Genomic DNA, 20978 nt, shown 5'->3' with positions numbered 1-20978 from the left:
CCTTGCTTTGGTTCCACCGGCTCTTTTTAGTCCAGAAAATCCAGATAACATCTGGTTAATTGTGTAACATGCCAATAGATTCCTTTCTTCCCCATGTCTCTGACTAGACTGACTTCAGACCCCCTCAACCCAGCATGAGCAACCAACTCACAACATCAGGTTCTTCTGTTAATGTTTTTGCTTTATTGTGATGCCACAATAGACAGGCAATTCTACCTAAATGCAATTTGTATGGCCTCCTGCTGTTTGTTTAGATGTGCTAGCGACTCAGCTTGGGAGCAGGTTGGGGCTTGCTGAGGCTGAGGGAGGCCAGTCCTGCAGGCTGCCGGTCGGTGAGGAATGAAGAATGCGCCCCACAGAGCCTTGAAGAGGACTGTGCATTCCTCAAATGAGCTGAGATGCTTTCCAGTCTCCCTGGTCCAGATTAGTCATCTATACTGGGTCTGCTATTGGCTGGAGGAATTATTATCACTGTTCTGTTCCACACTTCCTGTGACGTGCATGTTGAAATCAGAGGCTGGAGCAGCTAGCTTCGAGCGTGGAATAAAACTCACGTTCTGCTGCTGTTGCTACAGCTGTTTTTGGTGAGCACAGGGTACACGCACGCCAGGGTACACGCACGCCAGGGTACACGCACGCCAGGGTACACGCACGCCAGGGTACACGCACGCCAGGGTACACGCACGCCAGGGTACACGCACGCCAGGGTACACGCACGCCGGCGCACACACACATTTCCAGTGTGTACCTTGTGTGTCTGGAGCCCTTTAATCTCATCCCACAATAGATCATGTCATCAGACATTCAGTCTCGCCACAGCAGTAAAACAACTTTTCAACACCTTTCAGTGTTTCCCCCAGTTTCATTTAGGCCCTAATAAAGAGAGTAGATGACAGACTAGGCTCAACACAAAGCTGCTCATCCACTGTGAACCTGTGTGGGTGACAGCACTGAGCCTGCAGCAGCTCTGAGTCACTAACAACCGTGGTGCCATGGTCTACCCACATTTTACAGTCTACCATTCACATTAGACAATGCACCATACTGTTGTTCTACAGAACCAGACAGGATTGAGATGGCGACTGGGTCTTTAGGGGCCATATCATCATCAATTTCTACACAATCTATTCCTGCATTCCTCTTAACACCAGGTTTCGAACTTAAGTTAGAAAAAAACATGAAAATTAAGCATATTTTCTAAAGATATTCTGCCGAAGCTATGGTCACATGGTCACTTTACTGTGCCCTCAGGAGAACCTTCCCTGGCAATCAGTAAAGACAGTAGACCACAGTGGATCTCTATGTATTGGGTTTAACAGAGAATGATCCCTTTCCCTCGAGTGTTGGTGCTTCACAGTGAACAATGACCAGAAATCTGAGAAAAATACGTGGAATTCAATAGATTTTCTGCTCTGTAGATCAAAGACACATAAAGAATAACTTTAATGCCCTGTCATGGAATCATCTGATCTGGGCCAAATCCCCAGACATCTGAGTCGGTATCAGTCGGAGACAGCATCAGGACTGGCCTGGGTGACTGGACCAGTATGAGATTATTTATGGCCATATCATCTCCACAGGAGACTACAGTATATGCACTCCTGCAGAGAAGCAATCTGCAGCTTCTATGGCCGACACCATTTAGTCGACTGGTCAATTGTTCGGTCGATAGGCTGTTGGTCGACTGAGATTTAGTGGAGCGGTTGCAAATATAAAAAATGTTTTATGTCTGTTTGGCCCATCTCAGTGGACTAATCCATTACGGAGGCCACAGGGATGGCACAGTCCAAGAAGAAGGGGAGTGTGGCTAAGATGCACAAGGTGCATCGTTCTCCAGAATGTGCTTTCTCTGCCAATTTGTGCACATTCATTGTGTGAATTGTCTGTCCTTTGTTAGTGCCTATCAATTCCCCATTTCATACATCAGTATTACATTTACTGTTATTTCTAATCTACAATGTTTGTTTGGTTACAGTAATTTCCCTTAATGCATTCAATATTATTCCAGTCTTTTACTGTTTTCATTGTTGGAGTGGACATGTTGTTTGCAAGGCTTACAACCTATGCTATACTTTAGAGAATAAGGTTTTGGTTTATTTCATTCCATTTACGACTTTTGTCAATTTATTCATTGTGTTTTGTTTGGAGCTAACCTGTTTATGTTGAGTAAGGACGCGGACCTAATTACGCATAGAAGGAGGCCAAATGTATAACTGTGCCAATGTGGGGATGTCTGATAGAATTTTTATTGTCTTAACTCACCACCACTAGGCTAATGAGCTGTGGAGCTTCTCAAAATATATTTTTTTCTTCACCTCCGTTTGTAAATTTTCTACATGAAAAAGGTTTCCGACCCCTGGTGTAGCCCATTACCAGCAACTTCAGAATCCGCAAAGGTCAGCAGCACCAGGAGGAGCTAACAGTTTTTTTCTTCTGGTTATCTTGAGGTCTGGCTCCCTCGAGTCATTTGTCCTAATTATTTCATCAAACAGTGTGCTTAAAGCATCAGACAAGCTCAGTGCATTTTTTAGTCGGGTACAGCACTAGCAGCTTCACTGATATTTTCTGGAGTTATGATCATTGTAAAATGCCCGATACCTCAGAACCGGTTCAAATGCCAACAGCATTACTGGACAAACCATTTCAATCTTTTGATGGACTTGATGAAGAGAATCCACAGAGTCAGCAGCTTAGTATTTGCATTCTTAAACACTTCCCCCTAAAACAAAGAAAGCTTATCGTAACAACCCCTCCCTTTCATAAACTGACCATTGGCCTTTGTCTCTGCCAAGGCTAATGGACTCTGAAGAGGAAGTTAATTATGACACTGCAAAAAGGTCTAGCACTATCACACCAAAACAGTAGCATAGAACCACTTGCGTCTTATTGAGAGGCTACAGGAAATGTTTTCTCCTCTAACAATACCCCTGACATTTAACGATTTTTAGCTCCGCAATTAGTGTCCTGCTTTTGCTGTTCTCTCCGGTCAGCGTTAGAGTGCTATATGAACTGGAAAACAGAGAACAAGATACTCCTCAAAAGACAGAGAGAGAGCTGAGTCACGGCTCCCAGCTCCAATGGCACACAGTTCTGGGAAAGCAGCAGATGACTACAGTCTCAAATTTAGACACTCTGCTAGACAGTACATGGGTCACCCACAGTACTTGTAGGATACCTGTAGGAAGCTTACACAACTTGTGAGAACCAATGGTGTGTTTAGAGATCCAACAGACATTTTGCAGTCTACCACTACAGAGTTACTCAGAAGGACCAATGGGGTGCGTACAGAGCTGGTGAAAGGCCAAAGGGGGTACTTACAGCTCCTGGCGCAGACGTCTGATCTTGGCCTTGGCGTCGGCCAGCTCCACAGACAGGTGCTGCCGGCTCTCTGTGCGGCGCATGCTGGGCGAGTCGTTGGGCGACTGGGCACAGAACGGCTGGGGAGAGTACTGTCCACAGTCCCTCTCCTGGGTCAGCTCCACGATGGTCTGGAAGGACACAACACAACTCACAGACCATGGCTATGATCATGTATCCTACACACATCATATACACCGAGTGTACAACACATTAGGAACACCTGCTCTTTCCATGACAGACTGACCAGGTGAATCAAGGTGAAAGTTATGCTCCCTTATTGATGTCACTAGCTAAATCCACTTCAATTCAGTGGAGATGAAGGGGAGGAGACAGGTTAGAGAAGGATTCTTAAGCCTTGAGACATAGATTGTGCCATTCAGAGGGTGAATGGGCAAGACAAAATATTTAAGTGCCTTTGAACGGGGTATGGTAGTAGGAGCCAGTGTGTTAAGAACTGCAACGCTGCTGGGTTTTTCACGCTCAACAGCTCCCGTGTGTATCAAGAATGGTCCACCACCCAAAGGACATCCAACCAACTTGACACAACTGTGGGAAGCATTGGAGTCAACATGTGGAACGCTTTTGACACCTTGTAGAGTCCAAGCCCCTGCGAATTCAGGCTGTTCTGAGGGCAAAAGGGGGTGCAACTCAATATACATGTTTATACACCAAGTGTGACATGTATCACGCCTTCCTTACTTGAAATGATCAGCCCAAGTCATCTAACAAATTGCTTACAACCGTGTTAGATCATTGATCACAATGAGGGTCAAAGCAGTTGTCAGGCAGGGTATTGAAGATTGAGTATACTGAGGGTGTGGTTTGCAGACTATATAGTCTACCATATGTTGCGTCAGGCTGCCCTGCTTTTCAGTCTGCTCAGTATGGGAGGTGTGAGCTTAGGGAAATGACTCTGATTAGGACGGCCTCTGAGGGAAGAAGCGGCAGCACCTAGACACCAGGACCAGTCACTTAAATGGAAACCCCAAACATAATGAAAAGCCAAGTACCTATTGGCCTAATGCTGTTAAGGCTCAAAGGTGAATTGGGCTGGGTTTGAAGATAAGAGTGGGAAAAAACATTGGGTTTAAATGGTCTGTGAAAGAGAGAGGAAATCAAACAATATCTTCCCATCATCGTCATTTTAGTTCACCCCCCGACCCTCCTCTCTCCTCCTCCGTTTATAACCCAGTGGCCATGCAAGGAAATGGGCTTTTAATGAAGAGCGTCTGGTTTCCAGGGGAGATCTGGAGATCATTATCACCCCACCCCCTCCCCTGTCCGCCTCCTGGCCAATAGAATGCTGGGACTGCTGCTCCACCAGGCCATGGCAGTTGTATGGGTGGGCCATGCTTAATCAGACTGTTCTAGGTTCAACTCACACACATGCCATATAAATGCACAGACAGACACCATCCAGACTCTATATAGATTGTTAACAATTTTCCACCCTTCTTCATTAAGACATTTTATGTACTCTCTTGTGGGGTGAGTTAAAAAGGCACCAATGTTTCAGACATGTACCTCCAGCTGGTCGTCTCTCTCGTCCACAAGGCGTTTGAGATGGAAGGCCATGTTCCTGGAGAAGGAGTCCAGGTCCTCTGGGGGAAGCTCTCCCCCATCCAGCCACTGCAGATCCACAACATTCTCCTGGTTGTGGGTCACCTTCAAAACAACAGCATATCAGAGTCATCTCACTCTGCCAGCCAATACACATTGACCCAGGTGTGTTGACAGCAATGGGCAGCCAACTACTTTAACTCAAACAGCTGTGAAGGGCAGTAATGTAAATTTGACTGATAAACTGACAGATCTGTCCTACAATAACTAAAGTGTCTTTAAGCATGAAACACAGATCTTCTCACTGCTGAAATAATGCTGAAAGGTACTTATAACAGTGGGAGGACGTTCCTTCTCTTGCTAGAACAAAAGTGGTACCTGCTACGTGCTGACCCGGTAGCAACGACCTACCGTTTCTACTTGTAGAATCGCAAACGCTCATCAGTGACCAACAACTTGACTTTGGGCCAATCAGAGAGCACAAACATGTACGTGGGGTAGCCAATACATTTTAAAAAAGGAAAGAGGGCATTTTAACTGTACATCCACAGATGAGCCAGTCACACTTCATATGCAATGTAGGCTATGGGATGGTAGCTAGCTAAGTGCACAGACTCAATGCACACAACACTAAATACTTCCTCCAAGCTAGTTAACCACTGTAGCTAGAGTTGACATTATAATTAAAATGACAACGGATTAGCTAGTTTCCATGAAACAGCTGCCTGTGTTAGCTGCCAAGTTAGTGCAGTGTCTTTAGCTAGCTAGTTGTGTTGTGCTACACTGGCAGTGTGGGATTATGGAGAGTGAATTGAAAATGTTTCTTCGTCATCTTGCTAGGTAGTTATCTAGCTGTGGCCATCTGTCTAGTATCAACAAGAGCTTTCTACAAAATTGCAACATTAGCGCAGCTAGCTTGGAATCTAGACCATAAGCAACACACACAGACATGCATTGCCAAACAACGCTAGTGCCTCCTGGTTTGGAGTATTTTAAGTCTGAATGTCTGACGACTTCCAAGGTCTTTGCTGTGTGAATACACAAGCGATTGACTGGCGATACTCTGTTCAGAGATGCTAAGTACTCTCGGCAGGCAAATGTTTGAAAATCCTACCTGTGTGTCTGAGCTGTTACATAACAAACTGGCCCAAAACAGACACAAGAGGTCTCAGGGTTTTTGTTTTAACTGGATGCCCTCACAAAAATTTGTTTTTTCTCATACCTCTTGGATGTGAGATGCTATGGCAGCTTTTGTGTCAAAGTCTAAGGTCTGGATCCTCTCGATGTACTCCTCTTTCTTCTCACACTGCAAACAAAAAGAGGCAGTTTGGGGTTAGCATGACAGTCTGGAGACTGAGTGGAACATTGTAGAGGTCTTCCTGAGGTCAGCTTCCGAAACACAGGAGAATGGCCTGAGTTCTGATTGGTTGGCTTTAAGGAAAGCGATGACTGAAGGAATGTGTAGGTATTCTCTTAGTATATTATTTGGTAACCATGTGTTGTGAGCAGCTACTTTGGTCTTTCCTGTTGGTGAGAGTAAGGGAGACAGGTTTGTCCACTTCAAAAATGCAGACATTTTGCAAGAACTATTATTTTTAAGTGCCTTTAACCTGTAATCGAACATCGTCACCTTCAAATCATGATGGGGGAAAAAAACAACACCGACTTCACACAGACAGATGAGACAGATACATATTTCCCTTTGAGGAGTCTTTGAGAAGTAGCCTGTTCAGAACCCCTGAACAGTGAGCTAAATGTGAACGAGAACGACAGTGTGAGGTTAGGGCGCTGGTTATGTATGATGCATCGTCATCGTTACTCCAGCTAGGCTCAGGGCAGAGATAGAGACATGGGTGGGTTCAGGTTGGACAGGGCCTCCCATGGAGCAGCCCCTCTGACCCCTCTCTGACCTGCTACCAGGACAGCCTGGACAGACCACCTGTCACAGTGCCAACTGCTGAGGAAGAGGAAACGGGGAACTAAAGCTAGTCTGAGTGAGAATGACACATTTTACTCACATGACTCATATAAACTGGAGCTGTGTTAACACTTGTCTGAACAATAGAGCCGAGGGTTATAGATGTTGAACTAGTGAGTAAGAGCTACTTATAACAGTAGTAGAAAGAGGGTTCATCCTACAGGAGCTGTACGGTAATGGTAGACTACTGACAGATGATTAAGGTGGTGACGAGTGTAAGACTTACCTGGACGGCACAGCCAAGCAACAGCAACAAAAGCTTCCTCATCTCCTCCAGACCTTGCTCTGCAGTCACAAAGAGATTGTCAATTAGCGTTTTACTACCATTGATAACCATTTACTAGCATTGATTTGATTACTCTTTTTACACATTTTATATTCGACTGTAGCTGTTAAACTTCCCAGGGATTTGGCCCTAGTTTCAAATCCATTTCATAACCAAATCCCATGAACTTTCACAAAAGGCTAAAAAGTTAACTGCCCCCAGTCTCACAGATAGGATGCGTACTACAGCCATGAGACGAGCCATTCAGGTAGCCCTATTACACACATGTAAAACTGGTAATGCTTGCTGTCCCCAACCAAAAAGACTGTACTGTATTTTGCAGCAATCCAATCCGCTAGGTATCGTATGATGCCAAGCCACACATAGATGAAGTGATAAAACAGCTGTTAGGAAGTTTACCGAGGCTGAGGTAATAATCTGTGGGATTTTACTGTAAAATAATGAGCCAGGTGGTTTCTTTCTCTCTCTGTGTGTTTGTGTGTGTTAAGCCAGCTCATCAGCCCCAGGGGTAGAGAGCGGAGCTGGGCCATAAACACAGATTACTAACAACAGGCTTAGACAACCAGGCCACACTGCAATTATAACTACTGTAAATCCCCACCACTAGATAAAACATCTTTACAGACAGCCATAATATCAATGGTAAGATTTAGTTGTAAGTGTATGCTATGGTGCATCCGTCTTCTCCATGTGGGTGCAGATGTTGGGTGTCTAGTGACAGCAGAGGTAGTGAGTTTAGAAGGTTATTGGGTGTCGCCTATACAATGGAATATACGCTTCCAAGAGGCGGTGATAAATGTACTGTTTATAGTGCCAAGTCCACTAATGATAAAAGCCATGATAAACATTACTCACTAGCAACACTTCAGCTGAGCTATATCTTCTATAATAATATATGATTATTATTATTATTATTATTATTATTATTATATATCTGTAACGAATCAACAACTGAGCGTGACACGACAGTTTCACCAATCCTAATGGCATCCTCTTTGAAGACAAGATTTCTCATTCCATGTGGATTTCTTACAAATGTACACACATGACATCTAGAGGATCACACATAAATCTCAGCTAAACTAACGGATGTTTTTGGCCCAGACTGAAGCACCATTAGTAATAAAAATAACTGTAACTGGCCTATATTTGCAACCTCCTCGGTCCAGAACAGGAACAGCCTCAGAATATCAATTGAGAGAAGTAGGTCTGTTATGAGAGCAGTGCAACTACAATCACAGAAAGAGGGAAAAGTCGACATGTAAACATGTGTGAACTTCCATTTTAAGTGTTAAGGTCGCAGTGAGGAACTCAAGATAATATTCTGATAGCTAGGATATGGGTGGAACAGACGACGATTAGATGGTTTTAAGGCCCATCCTCACAATACGTTATCAAAACTAATCAATATCTATAAGGGAAATAGAGAGTAGCCGTTCTAGATTTATATTCGGAGTACAGAATGCCAGCAGTAACAAATGCCTTCTAAATGCTGTTTCCGCTAACTGAAAGCCTGTATAGTGATTTGGAAAGGCAAATCTTCTTGAGCGCTAAAGATAAGGAGCAGGCAGGCACTGGATGAATAATTTAAAGAGGCTGACTGAACCAAGCATGTCTGAAGAGATAGCGAGAGAGAGAGAGAGAGAGAGAGAGAGAGAGTGAGAGAGAGAGAGAGAGTGAGCGCGCAAGAGAGAGATAAAGAGAAAGATGTGGTGAGAGAATGAGAGAGAAATAAAGAGAAGGAGAGAAAGGTTTAAAAGGTTTAAAGTAGATGATGTTCCCTTGAGCAGCCCTGGCTCAGCAGAGGGTTGGCTCCCCAGGCTTTGTTATCATAGTGCTGTATGTGCCTAGTGTGGTTCCTTCCCTCCTCCTTCCATCCGTCACTACACTCCCTTGTTCCTGGCAGGAAACTCACAGGGGCGCATGGACAGTGACGAACCCTTCAGAGTTACATTCCTTCCTGCCCAGCTATTGTTCACAGGAACCTGGTGATGGGGGTTCTTCCGGGGAGCAGGGACCCAAGGCCTCTGAGTGACACTGGACCACACGTTTCCTCTGGTGGACAAGAGTCCAAGTCTACTGCGGCCCTGGCCTCTCTGTCATTTCATATCATCATATTAGTCCTTTTCATCACAATGACAATATCTATTTTGTCAATGCCAATTGCCCCAATCATTGTCATTCACTATATTTATAATGTGGGTCAGTATATCTACAGTAGAGGTCGACCGATTATGATTTTTCAACGCCGATACCGATTATTGGAGGACCCAAAAAAAAGCCGATACCGATTAATCGGACGATTTAAAAAAAATGTATTTGTAATAATGACAATTACAACAATACTGAATGAACACTTATTTTAACTTAATATAATACATCAATAAAATCAATTTAGCCTCAAATAAATAAACATGTTCAATTTGGTTTAAATAATGCAAAAACAAAGTGTTGGAGAAGAAAGTAAAAGTGCAATATGTGCCATGTAAAAAAGCTAACGTTTAAGTGCCTTGCTCAGAACATGAGAACATATGAAAGCTGGTGGTTCCTTTTAACATGAGTCTTCAATATTCCCAGGTAAGAAGTTTTAGGTTGTAATTATTATAGGAATTATAGAACTATTTCTCTCTATATGATTTGTATTTCATATACCTTTGACTATTGGATGTTCTTATAGGCACTTTAGTATTGCCAGTGTAACAGTATAGCTTCCGTCCCTCTCCTCGCTCCTACCTGAGTTCGAACCAGGAACACATCGACAACAGCCACCCTCGAAGCAGCGTTACCCATGCAGAGCAAGGGGAACAACTACTCCAAGTCTCAGAGCGAGTGACGTTTGAAACGCTATTAGCGCGCACCCGGCTAACTAGCTAGCCATTTCACATTGGTTACACCAGCCTCATCTTGGGAGTTGATAGGCTTGAAGTCACAAACAGCATTGCGAAGAGCTGCTGGCAAAACGCACTAAAGTGCTGTTTGAATGAATGCTTACGAGCCTGCTGGTGCCTACCACCGCTCAGTCAGACTGCTCTATCAAATCATAGACTTAATTATAATATAATAAACACACAGAAATATCAGCCTTAGGTCATTAATATGGTCGAATCCGGAAACTATTATCTAACGGGTGGCATCCCTATGTAACGCCCTGGCCATAGAGAGGGGTTTTTTGTTCTTTATTTTGGTTAGGCCAGGGTGTTACATTGGGTGGGCGTTCTATGTTCCTTTCTCTATGTTTTTGTATTTCTTTGTTTTGGGCCGTGTGTGGCTCCCAATCAGGCACAGCTGAAGCTCGTTGTTGCTGATTGGGAGTCACACATAAGGAGCATGTTTTTCCTTTGGGTTTTGTGGGTAATTGTTTCTGTTTAGTGTTTGCACCTGACAGGACTGTTTGGCTGTCGGTTTCTTGTTTTTGTCTAACGTGTTCTTTTTTTAATAAATTCCTGAAGATGAACACATCCTCCGCTGCACCTTGGTCTCATTTGAACGACGGCCGTTACAGAATTACCCACCAACAATGGACCAAGCAGCGGAGGAAGGAGCAGCACAGGGAGAGGCACCAGGAGAAAAGCTATCTGGAGTCGTGGACTTGGGAGGAAATCCTGGACGGGAAAGGACCATGGGCTCAAGCTGGGGATTATCACCGCCCGCAGTGGGAGATCGAGGCGGCGAGAGCTGAGAGGCGCTGGTATGAGGAAAGGGAGCGCAGCAGACACGAGAGGCAGCCCTAAAAAAAAAATTGGGGGGGGCACACGGGGAGATTGGCGGAGTCAGGCGTTAGACCTGAGCCAACTCCCCGTGCTTACCGGAAGCAGCGTGGTACTGGTAAAACACCGTGTTATGCTGTGGAGCGCACGGTGTCCCCAGTGCGCGTGCATAGCCCGGTGCGCTACATACCAGCCCCCCGCAAGTGCCATGCGAGTGCAGGCATCGAGCCAGGGCGGATGGTGCCAGCTCAGCGCGTCTGGTCTCCAGTGCGCCTCCTCGGTCCAGGTTATCCTGCGCCAGCGTTGCGTACTGTGTCTCCAGAGCGCTGGGAGGGTCCAGTTGCCCAATGTCTGCTCTCCGCCCGTGCCGGGTCAAAGTGGGCATTCAGCCTGGAGTAAGCATGTCGAGCGTACATACCACAACTCCAGTGCTCCCCCACAGCCCGGTTTATCCTGTGCCTCCTCCTCGGTCCAGGCCTCCAGTGGGTCTCCCCATCCTGGTCCGTCCTGTGCCACCTCCCAGGACCAGGCCTCCAGTGGGTCTCCTCATCCTGGTCAGTCCTGTGCCTGCTCCACGGACCAGGTCTCCAGTGGGTTTCCCCATCCTGGTCCGTCCTGTGCCACCTCCCAGGACTAGGCCTCCAGTGGGTCTCGCCAGTCCGGAGCCACCAGAGCTGCCCGCCAGTCCGGAGCCGCCAGAGCTGCCCGCCAGTCAGAAGCCGCCAGAGCCGCCTGCCAGTCAGGAGCCGCCAGAGCCGCCCGCCAGTCAGGAGCCGCCAGAGCCGCCCGCCAGTCAGGAGCCGCCAGAGCCGCCCGCCAGTCAGGAGCCGCCCGCCTGTCCGGAGCCGCCCGCCTGTCCGGAGCCGCCAGAGCCGCCCGCCTGTCCAGAGCAGTCAGAGCCGCCCGCCAGCCCGGTGAGTCCTGTGCCTACGCCTAGGGCCAGGCCTCTTTCATGTCTCCCCAGCCTGGTGAGTCCTGTGCCTGTGCCCAGGGCCAGGCCTCCTTCATGTCTCCCCAGCCTGGTGAATCCTGGGTCAGTGCCGCCGGAGCCGCCAGGGACGCCCGCCAGCCGGGCGCAACCAGGGTCGCCCGCCTGCCGGGCGCAGCCATCGCCGCCGGCCAGCCGGGCGCAGCCATCACCGCCCGCCAGCCGGGCGCAGCCATCGCCGCCCGCCAGCCGGGCGCAACCAGGGTCGCCCGCTAGCCGGGCACAGCCATCACCGCCCGCCAGCCGGGCGCAGTCAGGGTCGCCCACCAGACCTTCGGCGCGGCCAGGTGCGCCACCTAAGAGGGCGACGCCAAGGATGGAGCAAAGGCCACGTCCCGCACCTGAGCCGCCGCCGTAAGAAGGCCCACCCGGACCCTCCCCTTCAGAGTCAGGTTTTGCGGCCGGGGGGTACTGTAACGCCCTGGCCATAGAGAGGGGTTTTTTGTTCTTTATTTTGGTTAGGCCAGGGTGTTACATTGGGTGGGCGTTCTATGTTCCTTTCTCTATGTTTTTGTATTTGTTTTGGGCCGTGTGTGGCTCCCAATCAGGCACAGCTGAAGCTCGTTGTTGCTGATTGGGAGTCACACATAAGGAGCATGTTTTTCCTTTGGGTTTTGTGGGTAATTGTTTCTGTTTAGAGTTTGCACCTGACAGGACTGTTTGGCTGTTGGTTTCTTGTTTTTGTCTAACGTGTTCTTTCTTTAATAAATTCCTGAAGATGAACACATCCTCCGCTGCACCTTGGTCTCATTTGAACGACGGCCGTTACACCCTAAGTCTAAATATTCCTGTTACATTGCACAACCTTCAATGTTATGTCATAATTACGTAAAATTCTGGCAAAGTAGTTCGCAAAGAGCCAGGCGGCCCAAACTGTTGCATATACCCTGACTCTGTGTGCAATGAACGCAAGAGAAGTGACACAATTTCACCTGGTTAATATTGCCTGCTAGCCTGGATTTCTTATAGCTAAATATGCAGGTTTAAAAATATATACTTCTGTGTATTGATTTTAAGAAAGGCATTGATGTTTATGGTTAGGTACAGTCGTATAACGATTGTGCTTTTTTTTCCGCAAATGCGCTTTTGTTAAATCATCCCCCATTTGGCGAAGTTGGCTGTCTTTGTTAGGAAGAAATAGTCTTCACACTGCATATACCCTGACTCTGTTGCAAGAGGTGACACATTTTCCCTAGTTAAAAGAAATTCAAGTTAGCAGGCAATATTAACTAAATATGCAGGTTTAAAAATATCTACTTGTCTATTGATTTTAAGAAAGACATTGATGTTTATGGTTAGGTACACGTTGGAGCAACGACAGTCCTTTTTCACGAACCATGTTTCATCAACCATGTGTAGTTAACTAGTGATTTTGATTGTTTTTTATAAGATAAGTTTAATGCTAGCTAGCAACTTACCTTGGCTTCTTACTGCATTTGCGTAACAGGCAGGCTCCTCATGGAGTGCAATGTAAAGCAGGTGGTTAGAGCGTTGGACTAGTTAACCGTAAGGTTGCAAGATTGAATCCCCGAGCAGACAAGGTAAAAATCTGATGTTCTGCCCCTGAACAAGGCAGTTAACCCACCGTTCCTAGGCCGTCATTGAAAATAAGAATGTTCTTAACTGACTTGCCTAGTTAAATAAAGGTGTAAAAAAAATAAAAAAAAAAATTATATATATATTTTTTTAATTCGGCAAATCGGTGTCCAAAAATACCGATTACCGATTGTTATGAAAACTTGAAATCGGCCCTAATTAATCGGCCATTCTGATTAATCGGTTGACCTCTAATCTACAGTATAATGTGTGACAGTATATGTACAGTATAATGTGTGACAGTATATGTACAGTATTATGTGGGTCAGTATATGTACAGTATTATGTGGGTCAGTATATCTACAGTATAATGTGGGTCAGTATATCTATAATGTGGGTCAGTATGTCTATAGTGTGGGTCAGTATATCTACTGTATAATGTGGGTCAGTATATCTACTGTACAATGTGGGTCAGTATATGTACAGTATAATGTGGGTCAGTATATCGATGTGGGTCAGTATATCTATAATGTGGGTCAGTATATCTATAGTGTGGGTCAGTATATCTACAGTATTGTGTGGGTCAGTATATCTATGTGGGTCAGTATATCTACTGTATAATGTGGGTCAGTATATCCACAGTATAATGTGGGTCAGTATATCTATAATGTGGGTCAGTATATCTACAGTATAATGTGGGTCAGTATATCTACAGTATAATGTGGGTCAGTATATCTACAGTATAATGTGGGTCAGTCTATCTATAATGTGAGTCAGTCTATCTACAGTATAATGTGGGTCAGTATATCTATAATGTGGGTCAGTATATCTACAGTATAATGTGGGTCAGTATATCTACAGTATAATGTGGGTCAGTATATCTATAATGTGGGTCAGTATATCTACAGTATAATGTGGGTCAGTATATCTACAGTATAATGTGGGTCAGTCTATCTATAATGTGAGTCAGTATATCTACAGTATAATGTGGGTCAGTATATCTATAATGTGGGTCAGTATATCTACAGTATAATGTGGGTCAGTATATCTACAGTATAATGTGGGTCAGTATATCTATAATGTGGGTCAGTATATCTACAGTATAATGTGGGTCAGTATATCTACAGTATAATGTGGGTCACTATATTTATGTGGGTCAGTATATCTACAGTATGATGTGGTCAGTATATCTATAATGTGGGTCAGTATATCTACAGTATAATGTGGGTCAGTATATCTATAATGTGGGTCAGTATATCTATAATGTGGGTCAGTATATCTACAGTATAATGTGGGTCACTATATTTATAATGTGGGTCAGTATATCTACAGTATAATGTGGGTCAGTATATCTATAATGTGGGTCAGTATATCTATAGTGTGGGTCAGTATATCTACAGTATAGTGTGGGTCTGTATATCTATGTGGGTCAGTATATCTACTGTATAATGTGGGTCAGTATATCTATAATGTGGGTCAGTATATCTACTGTATAATGTGGGTCGGTATATCTACAGTATAATGTGGGTCAGTATAGCTACAGTATAATGTTGGTCAGTATATCTATAATGTGGGTCAGTATATCTACAGTATAATGTGGGTCAGTATATCTATAATGTGGGTCAGTATATCTATAATGTGGGTCAGTATATCTACAGTATAATGTGGGTCAGTATATCTATAATGTGGGTCAGTATATCTACAGGTTAATGTGGGTCACTATATTTATAATGTGGGTCAGCATATCTACAGTATAATGTGGGTCAGTATATCTACTGTATAATGTGGGTCAGTATATCTACAGTATAATGTGGGTCAGTATAGCTACAGTATAATGTGGGTCAGTATATCTATAATGTGGGTCAGTATAGCTACAGTATAATGTGGGTCAGTATATTTACAGTATAATGTGGGTCAGTATATCTAGAGTATAATGTGGGTCAGTATATCTACAGTATAATGTGGGTCAGTATATCTATGTGGGTCAGGGACTACACATGGTTCCTCTGATAAGAAATACTTTTGCTAAATTTCACTTTTCACCACTGAAACTGATTTCATATTCACCTATTTCCCCTACTCTCACCACTCCCTAGGTCTTCTAACCACCTTCAGGCTTCTAAATGTGACTGTAGGTTTCCTGACTTTCCCACAACCCCACACAGTGTTGCTGGTGACCGTCAGTCTGGCCTGCCTCCACCTGCCATTGGAGAGCAGTTGTCTCCTTACAGTTGTTGTTCCTGAAAAGGGACACTTCTCTGGCATCTAAACGACCACACTAGAATGTTACAATGTCAGCAATACAAAGTAGGTACAAACTACTTTCTACAAGGCAGGAAACTGAGACTCACCCTTTGTCTGAAATGAAGGCTTGATTGTTAAACCAAAAGAGAAGTAGGTTCACTATAAAGACAAACAATGTCTGACTGTAGTCTTCATTGAACAGGAGATTAGCCTTCAGGGGCACATTGTGTTCTAGCTGGTCTAAGTGCTTCTCTTTTGAAGCAGGATCAGACTGAATTGAAGGGATATTCAGTGTGGAAGACTGTGTCTGTGGCCAACAGACAGTCTGGGGTAGGGGGCACTCAAGGGGAGAGGGAACCAGATGAGATAGTGGGGTTTTGTAGTGTTTAGTAACAGAGTGGGTTAATAATCAGAGTCCAGGGTGGATTCTGGATTCCCATATAATGGGCCCATCCCCCACAGAGCCTTAATGACTTCATAATAAAAGCCACATGGGCAATCACTTTCAGATGGCTCCAGCTACTATTGCTGCTGCACACCGCTAGGGTCAAAGGTCACAGGAAAAATACTGCAATGCTGCATGTTGTGGTTCAGGACTGAGTTGGTCTGATAATATTTTGCACATAGGAGTATCAAATGACGTGGCTGTGTTGTCTAGGTCTTGACTCTAGAGAAAGATACTAGCTATTTTCCACAGTAGCTCATTCAAGATTCAACAAACCAGCATAATGTGATTGGGAGTCCCATAGGGCGGCGCACAATTGGCCCAGCGTCGTCCGGGTTAGGGTTTGGCCGGGGTAGGCCGTCATTGTAAATAAGAATTTGTTCTTAACTAACTTGCCTCTCACTCAACATCAACAAAACAAAGTAGAAGATCGTGGACTTCAGGAAACAGCAGAGGGTGCACCCCCCTATCCACATCGACGGGACAGCAGTGGAGAAGGTGGAAAGTTTGAAGTTCCTCGGAGTACACATCACAGACAAACTCAAATGGTCGACCCACACAGACAGTGTGGTGAAGAAGGCGTAACAGAGCATCTTCAACCTCAGGAGCCTGAAGAAATTTGGCTCATCACTAGTGGTGAAATGGACCGTAGTTGATCCGTACGCATCCCCCCCCCCAAGGTTCGGCACGCATGTGGACCGTGGATCAATTGCAAAGTTTAACCATCATAGTGTGAAATACAGTTTAACTGCCGCTGTTACTTTTTAAAGTAATAATTCCCTAAATCTCGATGCAGAGTTGCAGTGAAAAGATAAAGACAAGACAGATGCGTGCCCATGTTTTACTCTGAAGGTTGATTTGATTATTTTTTTAAAAGCAGTTGTGTGTACTATTCACGTGAACGGGGCATGTTGAATCCCAACGAATCAATCCTGGATGCTCGCGTTGCAAAAAGCAAAGAAGAAAAAAGAGCATGGCTGGCGGAGGAGCTGAAGAACTGGAAAAGCCTCCCGCTTCATTTAAGTCTCATGTATGGGAGCATTTTGGCTTCCCTGTCAAATATGACGACGGAAGAAGGGTGGTGGACAACACCATTACGGTGTGTAAGCATTGTGCCACAAGAAAGCCGTATGATCATGGAAATACAGGGAGCGTGGCCACACATTTAAAACGTCATCACCCTGGTGAGTAACAGGAGCCCACTCAGCCAAGAGACAACTTCTCACCGCGGCATTTAAGCCCTTTGCTGCAGAATCAGACCGGGCTGAAGCCATCACCAAATCTATTGGGATGTTTATCGCTGCAGACATGAGGCCATACTCTGTTGTGGAAAACAAAGGGTTTAAAATATGGTGAAAGTGCTTGAGCCACGCTAGGAAATCCCCTGGCGCACCCACTTCAGTATGAAGATCGTGCCAGATCTTTATGAACAGGAAAATATCAAAATTGTCGACGAATTATCCAAGGCATCCTCTGTTGCCCTCACCACATACGGGTGGTCCTACAGGGCAACGGAAAGCTACGTGACTGTGACTGCTCACTACACCACAGAGGAGTGGACCTGCAGGGTAACAGAAAGCTACGTGACTGTGACTGTTCACTACACCACAGAGGAGTGGACCTCCAGGGTAACAGAAAGCTCCGTGACTGTGACTGTTCACTACACCACAGAGGAGTGGACCTCCAGGGCAACAGAAAGCTACGTGACTGACTGCTCACTACACCACAGAGGAGTGGACCTCCAGGGCAACGGAAAGCTACGTGACTGTTCACTACACCACAGAGGAGTGGACCTCCAGGGCAACAGAAAAGCTACGTGACTGTGACTGATCACTACACCACAGAGGAGTGGACCTCCAGGGTAACAGAAAGCTACGTGACTGTGACTGTTCACTACACCACAGAGGAGTGGACCTCCAGGGTAACAGAAAGCTCCGTGACTGTGACTGTTCACTACACCACAGAGGAGTGGACCTCCAGGGTAACAGAAAGCTACGTGACTGTGACTGATCACTACCCCACAGAGGAGTGGACCTCCAGGGTAACAGAAAGCTACGTGACTGTGACTGTTCACTACACCACAGAGGAGTGGACCTCCAGGGTAACAGAAAGCTACGTGACTGTGACTGTTCACTACACCACAGAGGAGTGGACCTCCAGGGTAACAGAAAGCTCCGTGACTGTGACTGTTCACTACACCACAGAGGAGTGGACCTCCAGGGCAACAGAAAGCTACGTGACTGACTGCTCACTACACCACAGAGGAGTGGACCTCCAGGGCAACGGAAAGCTATGTGACTGTTCACTACACCACAGAGGAGTGGACCTCCAGGGTAACAGAAAGCTACGTGACTGCTCACTACACCACAGAGGAGTGGACCTCCAGGGTAACAGAAAGCTACGTGACTGTTCACTACACCACAGAGGAGTGGACCTCCAGGGTAACAGAAAGCTACGTGACTGTGACTGTTCACTACACCACAGAGGAGTGGACCTCCAGGGTAACAGAAAAGCTACGTGACTGTGACTGTTCACTACACCACAGAGGAGTGGACCTCCAGGGCAACAGAAAGCTACGTGACTGACTGCTCACTACACCACAGAGGAGTGGACCTCCAGGGCAACAGAAAGCTACGTGACTGTGACTGTTCACTACACCACAGAGGAGTGGGAGATGTGAAGTCCAGTGCTACAGACACGCCCCCTCTATGAGAGTCACACAGGCACAAATCTGGCGCAGGTACTGCTAGGAGCAGTAGCAGAGTGGAAGCTAGAGAGGACCAATAGCAATATCCCAACCACCACAGATAATGCTAAGAACCAAGTAAATGCAGTGCTAGAAGCTGGACTCTGTCTGTTCAAGTCTCTGTCTCACCTAGACCCTGTCTCACCTAGACCCTGTCTCACCTAGACCCTGTCTGTTCAAGTCCCTGTCTCACCTAGACCCTGTCTCACCTAGTCCCTGTCTCACCTAGACCCTGCCCTACACCGGAGGACATATAGTGATCTCACCACTGAGATTGTGGCCACTGAAGAGGTAAAAAAATTATGAGTGAATTACTTAAATAATAAATATAGTGCAGTCTAATCTTAGTCTATGCTATTGCTATTAGAATCATCCATTTTCTATTTGGAATAATAATGGCTTTTATTAAATGTTATTGCCACAATTATAGTTCTATGAAATATGACAATAAATAATTAGTTGAATAGATCAAGTCATTTGTTCTGCAGGGTCAAGCCACAGAGCCGACTGGACCAGACTCAGAGGCATCTCCTCCACTAAATCATTTGGCCATGAAGGAGCTTTTCAGGGAGACCTTTACGAGCAAGGACACAGGCAAGACGTTTGCCAACACCATCAAAGAGGAGGAGGCATCCTACAAGGCAGCAAGCGGCATTCCAGTGGATGGTGATCCACTGGCATGGTGGAAAAGCAATGAGTGTAAATACCCTCACATTGCCATGATGGCAAGATGCTACCAAGATGCTACCTGGTTGTGCCTGGCACTTCATTACCTAGCGAGAGGGTGTTCTCCACGGCAGGGGACATAGTGACTGCAAAGAGGTCTACCCTTTCCCAAGACAATGTAGACATCCTCATCTTTTACAAAAGTCATGTGAAGTTATAAGCTCAGGTCTGTTTTTCTTTCTTTCTTTCTTTACTTGTTTTTGATGATGTGGACATGGGCTATTTTTTCATTCACCATTGTTCAAAGGAAGAAGGTATCATGCCTCATATTGCACTTTAATTTAACATTTGAGTATTGAATATTTTATTTTAAGATTTTATTTAAACATTGAAAAGTTCCTTACTTTAAGTGTTCTTTAAGTAATAAATGGAAAGCAAAGTTACATTTGTCTCCCCCTTTTTTTGCTGACCTGAAAAATGATCCGATCCATGACTCAAAACCGTGATCCGATCCGAGAGTTGTGTGATCCGTTGCACAACTCCTTGTCACCTAAAACCCTCAAACTTTTACAGATTGAGAGCATCCTGTCGGACTGCATCACCGCCTGGTATGTCAACTGCTCCGCCCATAACCGTAAGGCTCTCCAGAGGGTAGTGGGGTCTGCACAACGCATCACCGGGGGCAAACTACCTGCCCTCCAGGACACTTACAGCACCCGATGTCACAGGAAGACCAAAAAGATCATCAAGGACAACAACCACCCGAGCCACTGCCTGTTCACCCCGCTATCATCCAGAAGGTGAGGTCAGTACAGGTGCATCAAAGCTGGAACCGAGACTGAAAAACAGCTTCTATCTCAAGGCCATCAGACTGTTAAACAGCCATCACTAACACAGAGAGGCTGCTGCCTACATACAGACTTGAAATCATTGGCCACTCTAACAAATGGATCACTAGTCACTTTATTAATGCCACTTTAATAATGTTTACATATCTGACATTACTCATCTTATATGTATATACTGTATTTTATACCATCCATTGCATCTTGCCTATGCCACTCTGTCATTGCTCATCCATATATTTATATGTACATATTGTTACTCCATTCCTTGACTTAGATGTGTGTGTATTAGGTAGTTGTTGTGGAATTGTTAGATTACATGTTAGATATTGCTGCACTGTCAGAACTTGAAGCACAAGCATTTCGCTACACTCACAATAACATCTGCTAACCATGTGTATGTGACCAAATGTTTTTGATTTGATTTGAAATAAACAAATAACGTGTTTCCTAAATCCAAATATTTTGACACAATACAACCAATGGCTGGTTGTATCTTGGTTTCACATGACCCAATATCTCACCATGAAGAGAACAGAGAGATTCTAGCTGGTGGAAAGGACATCTACACACAAGGACGAGGAAAACCGATTTCAAGATGAAGCAACAGACCTACA

The 20978-nt window shown here is 45.3% G+C and overlaps 1 protein-coding gene across 6 annotated transcripts in view; it reads right to left on the bottom strand.

Moving 5' to 3' along the window:
- Positions 1 to 20978, bottom strand: part of LOC106577115 (girdin) — a 102992-nt gene that overhangs the window by 35935 nt on the left and 46079 nt on the right. For all 6 annotated transcript variants that reach the window (XM_045700963.2, XM_045700961.2, XM_045700965.2 and 3 more), the window contains exons 5-8: positions 7125 to 7183; positions 6143 to 6226; positions 4885 to 5025; positions 3319 to 3488 (exon numbers count right to left, since the gene is read on the bottom strand). In XM_045700963.2, coding sequence (XP_045556919.2) covers positions 3319 to 3488; positions 4885 to 5025; positions 6143 to 6226; positions 7125 to 7183 — 454 coding nt within the window. The remainder of the gene's footprint in view (positions 1 to 3318; positions 3489 to 4884; positions 5026 to 6142; positions 6227 to 7124; positions 7184 to 20978) is intronic.

The sequence above is a fragment of the Salmo salar genome, chromosome 18 (assembly GCF_965601325.2).
Source record: "Salmo salar chromosome 18, fSalSal1, whole genome shotgun sequence".
In the NCBI taxonomy this organism is placed as follows: Eukaryota; Metazoa; Chordata; class Actinopteri; order Salmoniformes; family Salmonidae; genus Salmo; species Salmo salar.
The sequence above is the reverse complement of the archived record's forward strand: the minus strand, read 5'-3'. Positions and strand labels throughout refer to the sequence as shown.